The following is a 9,877-nucleotide window of genomic DNA, read 5'->3' on the forward strand; positions in this document are numbered from 1 at the left end:
CAAAAAAAAATGGTAGAGAAATTATAACTGTGGCTCAACAAGAAGGATTTTTACTACGACAATCCCACCGCTGCCACCAGTGTTCTTTATGTTATGTCCGCCGCTTAAATTTAAATTAATTATCCGGGATTTCTCCCTTTGGTAGCGATAGAAAAATTTAGACGAGCGATTTGGAGGTTGCGGACAACATTAAAGAATACGAGGAAGAGGTATCTTCCTATAATTTATTATTTATGGTGGATCTTTTACTTCGAAGTAAGAACCCAAACGTCTCCGAAGAGACCGGTGATCTTGTGTTGAACCAGTTATCTCATGAAAGAATAGAATGTAAATCTTTCACCTACCTTTCGATGTTTCTTTCTTTCTAGTCACGGCAGGTTAGATCCCTCCAGAACGTTGCAGCTCACTCAGCTTCCTCCTGTAGGATTTGGTTGGATGGGCGCGGCTGGGGTTGTAGGATGTAAACTTATGTGCTACTCTCGAATGAAACTCGGAAGGCTGAACTTATGGTTTTTCTGCTTTTTATTTCTGATTTAGCTACAATTCACTTGTACACTGAATCCTTTACACAAATTTTTAACATTTGATATTTTAAGAATATTGATTATTCTCGGATATTTTATAAGATTTGTATTTTATATTTAATGCGTCCTTTTTACACACCCGAGAGGTGATTTTATGCGCAAAATAACTCAGACCGAGATGGAATCGCAAATACACGTGATTTGCGTCACTATTTCAATCGGACCGGAAGTTTCTATTAATCTGTTAGGATTTTTAATAGATAAGAAGTCGATTATGGCTTTTTCAACGCCTAAGCGGAATCCTGCAATAATTGACTGCAAAAAGATGTCAATTTTAGAATGCCTTATTGATTATTCAACGCCGAAGCGGATTCCTGCAATAAGGTTTAAATAAAAAAATATTAAAGATCCTCTTATTGACTTTTCAACGCCTGGGGCGGAATCCTGCAATAAGAGTGCACGAAAGTTCGACGTTCGAATATTCGCGGACCGTAAGTTAGAAGAACCGACTGGCCATGAGCTATGGGTGCTCAGGCTTTTTATAAACTTTGATTTAGCGATTAATGGGGAATTTTTAATTATTGTTATTGGTGGAAGGTGACGACAGTTTATTAATTGTTTGTTCGCCTTATTGCAGTTATCCTCCCACTATTCTTTGTCGCATAAAAAGGTGGAAAAAGCTGACGCTGCGTTTTCGCGCGCTTTTGAAAAGAAGAGCTCTGTAATAATTATTTTTAAATAATTATTAGAATAAAAAAAATAAAAAAAATTATTTGGACATAACATTGGGAACTCAAATGCGTTAAATAAACTTTTTTTTTTTTTAATTGTTGCAGTAAAAAAAAAAAATTTTCAGCTGCCGTGAAAAAAAAATTAGTATCAATTCCGACGCTTTAAATAAGTATTCAATCACTAAATAAATAAATCGTGCAAACGTCAATTTTTGTTCAAATGAATCATTGTAAAATAATTGAAGCAACAACCGAGTTGTAGTTCTTTTTTGCATTTTTATAGTTAATATAGTTATGAGCAATCATTAGTTTCCTTATAATAATTGTAATCAAACAATTCATAATGCTACGTTGTTTTGTTCCATTAATACCAATTCGAATAGTTAAATTAACGATAAAGTTATAGTGCAATAAAGCTTTAACTAAAAAATTTTAGTTCTAGCAATTAACTTGATAGTTAGAATAATTATTTAATATTAATTATGAATCAACACTTACCATTGAAACAATTTTTTAGTTACTTGAACTAACGAAAAAGTTGCTGTAATTAGAGTTGTGTCGTTCCGGCTAAATTCCGGATTGAACATGGAACGTTTCCGCGGCCAAAAGGAACTAGTTCCGGGAAACGTATCCGCGGAACTATTTTATTTTTAAAATTTTAATTATAGGTGTATCAATTTGTAATTAAAAAATAATTGTAACTTTCTAAAATGCACTCTTTTATTAGAATTATTTAACATTTTTATATATTACTCAAAATACATATAATATATTATTTTAATGTTTAAACATTATATAATCTATAATTATAAAATATTCATGTAATCAAAATACAACTTACATAGATATTATTTTTAACAAGCTAAATAATGACAATTAAAACTAATGTTTTGATATTAATATTAATTTTGAAGATTGCCGCTTATAAAAAGAAGTTGAGACATTTTACTTGCAGATAATCTTGATCTTTTTTCAGTTTGAATAAGACCGGCTTTAGAAAAAACGCGCTCACAAGGTACACTAGTTGCGACTAAATTTAAGCGTTTTAAAATGAATTTAACCAATATCGGGTATACATTTTTTCGCGAATTCCACCAATCAAGGGGGTTTTCATTTCTGTTCATGATAGGTTCATGTAAATATATGTCAAGCTCAACTATCCCGGCTGCTGTACTGTTTTCTGGTGTCAAACATGCTATTTCTTGGTCAAATTTATCCCAAATAGATACAGTTTTTATTTTATCAGAAGCTAACGAGGATGCTGTTATTGAAGCTACTTCTGTTTGCACAGTAGTGGAGGAATTAACAACTAACGAACTAATTGAAAGTTCATTTCTGGTATTTACAATTTTAGATTTCAAACCATCAATTGTTTTTTTATAATTAACTTCTTCCCGAAATCCTTTATATTTGAATCGAGGATCAAGTACTGTTGACTTAGTGTAAAGAAAGTTTTTTTCAATATTCATAAAACGTTTGTAAATTTCGGAACGGAGTGTTTCTAATAAATTATGAATATCTACCAAATAATTTTCTTTTTCGATGAAAGTTTGTGTTTCAATTAGTTTTAAACAATCATTAACATGTTGTTTTAATAGACGACAGTAAACAATTACTTTTGATAAGCTTACAGTTTTCTCTGTGCAAACTTCAACAGTTATATCATTAAAAATTTTTAAAATAGGTACTACTCTTTCAATTACGATCCAGTCTTCAGTTGTTAAAGATAAATTATTGTTCATTAACGCAAGAGTTGCAATAATTGCATTTTTAATTTTCAAAACTCTGTTTAGCATCTCATAGGTGGAATTCCACCTTGTGAGGACGTCTTGCTTTAATTTGAGTACAGGTATGTCCATTTGTTTTTGCATTTCTTCTAATTTATATAATCCTTTAGAGCTCTTCTTAAAATACTCAACAATATTTTTAACTTTTTTAACTACGTGAGAAATTTGTCCAATGGCTGTTTGCACAATGAGATTTAGTAAATGAGCAAAGCAACCTATAGATCTCTATCCTCCTAATTGCACTGCCGAAATGATATTTGCCGCATGATCACTGACAACAGCTCCAACTTTATTTTCAATATTCCACTTGGACATTTCTTCTTTCAAGAAATTACATAAATTTTCTGCCGTATGGCTTTCATCATATTCAATGCAACCAAGCAAATTAGAATACAAATGCATGCTCTCCACATCAATATAATGTGCTGTAACAGCGATAAAACTCTGATTATTTCTCGACGTCCAACCATCAGTGGTCAAACATATGGCTAGTGCTTTTTCAATTTTACTTTGTATCTCGTGAGTCAATTTCAAATAAAGTTGGGGAAGAAGATTTTCAGACAGTGTTTTTCTTGAAGGTAAACTATAAGAGGGACATAATAAATGCACAAATTGCTTAAATTCAGTTTCTTCAACTAAGTAAAGTGGGTGATATTCTTTGGCTATCATAGTTATCGATTGTTGATCAATTTGTTTTTTTTTTGCTTGGAACAATTGGTTTTATACTTTCAGTGAAAGTGTCTATAGTAAATTGAGTATTATCTTGAGATACTGATTTAGATTTAAAAGTGACTAACGGCAGATTTTGATCACTTGTAGTTAGAGTTTCAATATCAACAGTTGACGAAACAGTTGATTGACGATCTGCGACGTTAATTGAAATCGTAGGATGTTTTCGAATCAAATGTCTACTTAAATTTCCCAAACTACCTGCCGTAAATGCAATTTTTTGTGTACAGTACTGGCATTTTGCCAACTTTGGCTGGCATTCGGAGAAATGATCCCACAAGACACTAGTTTTTTTTCGTGGTGCCATTGATAAAATTAAAACGAAAAAATAGTGTAAATTGAAAAATATCTAATAATTAGTATTGAAAATATTTAATTTAATTGTATGCAAATAGTAGCAGCTTGTACAATAAGGTGATTTATTTTTCCTCGACGATTTCTATGCTTTCATCATCAGTTACTAAAATAAAAATAATATTCATGTGAAGTAACAAATCACTAACAATATATAACTGTTATAATTTTAATTATTATATCATTACCAAAAGATGTTTCAATAAATGCCTCATCTTCATTACTCTGTTCATCTCTGGTAGAAGCAGCTCCGGTATAGCGTGACACATGCAATTTTACATAGGCAACCTCTAAAGCTATTTAAATATAAAGGTTATTTGTTATTAGCAATGATATTAATGTTAAAATAATTCATTTAATACTACCGTAGATTTCAAGTAACTCGTTATATTATAATAATAATAATTATTCATAACAAATATATACTTACTACGAGTATCAACGAATAAACAAAATCTGCCGTCTTTTGTTGTTTTAAGATTTCGGTTTTTTGTCAACACTGGTTTTAAATATTTTACGTAAGGCATATTTTAATATCTCTTCATAGAAATAATGATATTAATTTATTTTACGCTTCAAGCGAAGTAAGAGAATTTTAAATTGAAAAAAGACGTTTCAAAGATCGAACCTGTAGTAATAATTAAGAAGAACGGACGACAGACATAGTTCCATGCTATATGGGAATGTATATATATATATATATATATATATATATATATATATATATATATATATATATATATATATATATATATATGTATATATATACATATATGTATATATATACAAATATATATATGTATTTATCGGTCGATGCGCACTCTTGTTGTACATCCTTGTACAATCAGATACTTTGCTTACTAAATGCTGCGTTTTTATTGGTTAAATGATTTAAATAGACATTTGTGTACAACGACAACTGTCTCAAGAAAAAAGAACTATGTGAGTATACTAAAGCCAATGTTGCGGAATGGTCGGATACGTATCCGACAAAAGACATAGTTCATGGAACTATACAGGTCCGGAACGACACAACTCTAGCTGTAATTACTTAAAATTTATGTAATTTTAACTACGTTTCAGTAGTTGCGATAAAAAATTTTAATCACTATCAAATTTTAGTAGTATCAATAAATTTTATTATGTTTCAGAAATTAATAAATAGTTTATATTACTATCAAAAATAGTATTAGGAATTAATTTTAAATAGTTGAAGCTTTTTAGTTAACATGACTATCGACTTTTCTCTGAGTGTGTAATTACACTTAAAATTGTCTTTTGAAAGTTTATCACTAGTATTTTTTATTAAGTAGTTTTTATATAAATTAATTAGTTTAGTAAAAATTAATTTAAAAAATCACTAAGATTAGTTATTTAAAAATTTATCTCTAAAACACTTAAATTATTTATATATTGTTCAAATAACCACTTAAAAATTGTTTATCACTACACTAGTATTATGTAGATTTTTAAGAAATCACTACGATTATTCATTTAAAAATTCATCACTCAAATTATTTATATATTGTTCAAATAGTCACTTAAAAAATTGTTTATTGAAAATTCTTTGTTAACAAAAATTTGAAATGCGCACACAAAGAACTTTTGAATCGTTAGAAATTCGTACTTCATTGAGTGAACTCATACTTTTTTTTGTGAAGTGTGCTTTCATGCGGTGCTTTTATAGCTGGACGATGTCTCATCAACTGCGCAGTAGAAAGTTCTAGAACTCATAAGTACCACCCTTATGAAATAAAACTTCCTAGAAACTTGCAAAAAATCCCTAGAAAATAACAAAGTACTAATCGTATGAAACAAAATCCCCTGGAATCGTGGCAGTAAAATTCCTAGATTGTATCAACATAACCTAAGATCCAGATGGCGTGACAGAAAGTTTGACGTCATCTATTACGCAGTTAAAAATTAAAATGGATGAGTCATTATCTAAAAATAGAATCGAGTCAAAAAATATACTCTCTGGAACATTCTACTGCGCAGTTAAAAGAACAATGGAAAGTTTTTGTCTTGGAACTGGATGAGTCGTTATCTAAAAATTAACATTCTACTATGCAGTTAAAAAAGAAAGAAGGAAATAACAAGTTCAGACCTGTTAGATGATGTCATCATCTAAAAATAAATATTCTAGAAAATTTAACTACGCAGTTAGAAACATAAACATTTACTGCGCAGTTAAAAAAGAACAAAGGCATTTTTAAGCCAATTAAATTAATTTAAAAATAGTGTGGTGGGGAGATAATAAAAAATAGTTGAGCTGAATTTTTCAATACTTCAGTTCATTGTTGACTGTGTCACGGCTGCTACATTAAAAAATTTTTAATTTTTTTTCTCTCTCTTCCAAAATAAGTACACACTAAAACCTCCTGTACGTAAACCTTTTTATGTATAACGCCAACTTACTGACGCCAGAAGTCGTACCGGACAAATATACCTACCTGAGCGTTGTCAACGCTTTACAATTAAGTCGTATTGTACTAATGGACCACGCGTATTTTATATCTTCTCTTTCTGGAAATTTCATCATTTTTACTTAATGTACTTTTGAAATTTATGTATCCGTTCCCATTTAACTAATCTAAGCATAGAAGCGGTGATATTCTTTGATTTTTCATCTTAAAATTATAGACCACCCAACTCATGCGCACCTGCATGTGATTCTTGGAAATTAGAGAAAGCTAATAGAAACCTCCAAATTTATGGTTTCCTACACGGGCATGCTCAGCGACAGAGTGGCGCCAGCCTACTTAATAGTCAAAATCTGTTTCCCAGGGATCACACGTGTGCATGGGCCTAGAACTTTCGAGCGAGTCCGCGTCCTCTCATGTGGGAAACTGGTTACCACCACTTTTCATATGCGAGGATCATATAAAAAGACCATGGACTTTAGCTCATCAGTTCTTTTGGGAATCAAACTCTGAACCTTACCGAACTCCGGACACTTGACGGTGTTCGTGGCTAGAGGATTGATATCCCGATTGAGCATTCGGTCACGTGAGCCCAGATCATTGGATCGGTCCTTGATCGTCGTAAGCACTCGTATAATCGGTATATTATTTTTTACTAGCTTCAGAAGCATAATCAACGCGATATTAGCGTATAGCATCCGATCACGTGAGCCCAGATCGTACGATTGGTCCTTGATCGTTGTAAGTCGTGAACTAATATCAACCGTTTAGCACCGGTACAGCATTGATTATCTTCATCTTATTATAATCCATTTAATTTCATTCATTTTATTTTTATATTAAAATATACCACGAGAAACGTGGAGAATCAAAGAATATTTTACCGCGATAAATGCGAAGATTTTAAAGAATATTTTACCGCGAAAAGGCGAAGAATTTGAATAATATTTAGAAATATATTTTTTTTCCGCGAAAAATACGCGAAGATTTTATAAATTTATATTACCGCGAAGACGCGAAGAATTTGAATACATTGAAATTATTTTACCGCGAAAAGCGCGAAGACCTTCATTTTAATTTAACCTACAGAGATTTAAAAAACGCATAACCATTGAAGCTTATACAACAAGGTAGACTAAATAAATAAATAATTCGATAAATTTAAAATCACATTAATTGACCGCGAGAACGCGTCGTGAATAAGTGTCCTGTGTAACTGCTGACAGTCTTGACACCTCACCAAAACCTGTTTAGGGTAAGTTTTTGAATATTGTAACCATTGTTTGGTATTTTTATTTTTATATACTCTGAAATAATTGTAACCCATATGCATGAAACATTTGCTTTTATATTTACTATTCTTAATATTGCCATTTGTAACCCCTTTTGTATTTTGAGAATATTGAGTCATTTAATAAATAAATACTCGTTAACATAAAAAATTTGAAAAACATTATTTATCAGACAATTTTACTTTAACAACGAGATAATAGCTTCACGAGGCTTTTCGGCGACCCACCTTCCTTTATCCCTTATTTTACTACCTGTCTAGCCGCTCAGACCGATAGTTCACAGTAGGGGGTACACAATGTTACGTTTACCGCTCGACGTTTGATTGTGAAATTAGATCAGTCACATAATAAATTGGAAATCGTTTTGGGTTTTATCAATATTGTCTTCAACAATATTGTGTGGGCGCGAATTAAATATAAAATAGAATAAACTGAGCATTTGGTCACGTGAGCCCAGGTCATAGGATCGGTCCTTGATCAATGTAAGTACCTTTTTATTCACTATACTTTATATGAATATCGTACCTACGCCCATCACGATCTCCAATCGTGACAACTGTCACCGAGATACAAGCTACAAAAATGGAAATGATACTGGATGTACAGTAATTCAGACGTCCCGATAATCAGTTTATCGTGAAAGAAGTTGCTACAATTACAATTCAACATGTAATTGATGATGTTGGAGAGTTATCATGTACATTATTCAAGCGACCTTATCACTGGAAATCCTTATCACATCAATATCAACGTCTAAATACTTGGGTAACACATTGTTATCATGAAATTAACTGGAATGTTGGAAATCCATTGTATTATAATCTAAATGAAGTAATTAAATCTTTAACACGTTATTATGAATGTATTTATGTGAAGGGTTATGAAGAAAAGTTATGAACAAAAGATTTAATTGAACACAAGCAAATTGTTATTGATTTAGATGACTTTAAATGTCCCGCACTGAAAAATTTAAAATTATTCAACAATGATTTTTTCAAATATCATTGTCAATTAAATAATAATAATTATAATTATTCATGTGCACTTGAAAATGTAAAAATGTTAAAAGATTGGTTGGGACTTCATTGGGATATACGTTGGCGTGCGGATGTGTCGGTGAATCTGAGGTGTGCAAACTAGGGTATTAATTTTGAAGATTGTGTACTGAGTGTGACAGAAAGACAGGGGATTAGAAGGGCAGATATAGGAATCGAAGAGTGGAATAGGGGGGTAAGTTACGTTATTATAAAAAGTAAGAGCAGTGTGGAATAGGGGTTAGGTTGTTTTCGCGGAGGTGGTATGAGAGGAGTATGGGCGATGGGTGATCAGACGAAAGACGAGATGGCGCTGGGTGACAAGGGAGATGGGAACGTACAGGGAGCGATACTTAGTGAGCCGGGAGACTTGAGGGACGGGGAGACAGAGTCAGTGGGGAGAGAGGAAAGTGACAGTACCTCGAAGAGTGATAGTGAGGATAAGAGAGGTAGAGGGAGACTACCTAAAGCTGACTCGTGGAAAAATTTGAGGACAAGCAGCTCAGGGGAACTGTGGGACAAGAAAGGATAGGCTGGAGCTGGAGGGGGATAAAGGAAGGCTGTAGATGGAGAAAAAGATAGAGAGACGAAGGTTAGAGCAGTAAGAGATAAGGGGTTGGGGGATAAAAAAAATGATACAACAAGGATTTAAGCAAGTACTGGATAGGTCAGATGAGGAAAAAATTGAAAGAAATAGGCAGATAGAGGAAATGAGAAAGGAAAGTAAAATGTTAGAAGAGAGATTTGAGAAAAGGAGCCACAAACTCGAAGCAAAGTTAGATAAATTGAGGATAGAGGTACAGGTGGGGTGGGAGTCGGTTAGGAAAAATGCGGAGGTGGAAAAAGCTCAAGAGAAAGAAAAGGAAGTAGAGAGGGAAAGAAAGCTGAGGGAAACGAGAGAGGCAGTGAGAAGGCTAGAAGGGAAGTTTGATGAAACAAAGAGGTGGATATAGGGACAGGAGTGAGGGAAGAGAGACTGGAGGAAATTGAGAGAGGGAAGGAA

General features: G+C 32.5%; 1 protein-coding gene across 1 annotated transcript; it reads right to left on the minus strand.

Annotated features, from left to right (window-relative positions):
* Positions 1–2,157: 2,157 nt before the first annotated feature.
* On the minus strand, positions 2,158–3,126 carry LOC128668227 (E3 SUMO-protein ligase ZBED1-like). Its single transcript, XM_053740631.1, has one exon. It carries the CDS (start codon positions 3,124–3,126, stop codon positions 2,158–2,160), a length of 969 nt encoding a protein of 322 aa, XP_053596606.1.
* Positions 3,127–9,877: the final 6,751 nt, after the last annotated feature.

Source organism: Microplitis demolitor, chromosome 1 (assembly GCF_026212275.2).
Source record: "Microplitis demolitor isolate Queensland-Clemson2020A chromosome 1, iyMicDemo2.1a, whole genome shotgun sequence".
In the NCBI taxonomy this organism is placed as follows: Eukaryota; Metazoa; Arthropoda; class Insecta; order Hymenoptera; family Braconidae; genus Microplitis; species Microplitis demolitor.

Coding starts and splice junctions, on each gene's coding strand:
- LOC128668227 (XM_053740631.1), bottom strand. CDS start 3,126: ATGCAAAAACAAATGGACATACCTGTACTCAAATTAAAGCAAGACGTC.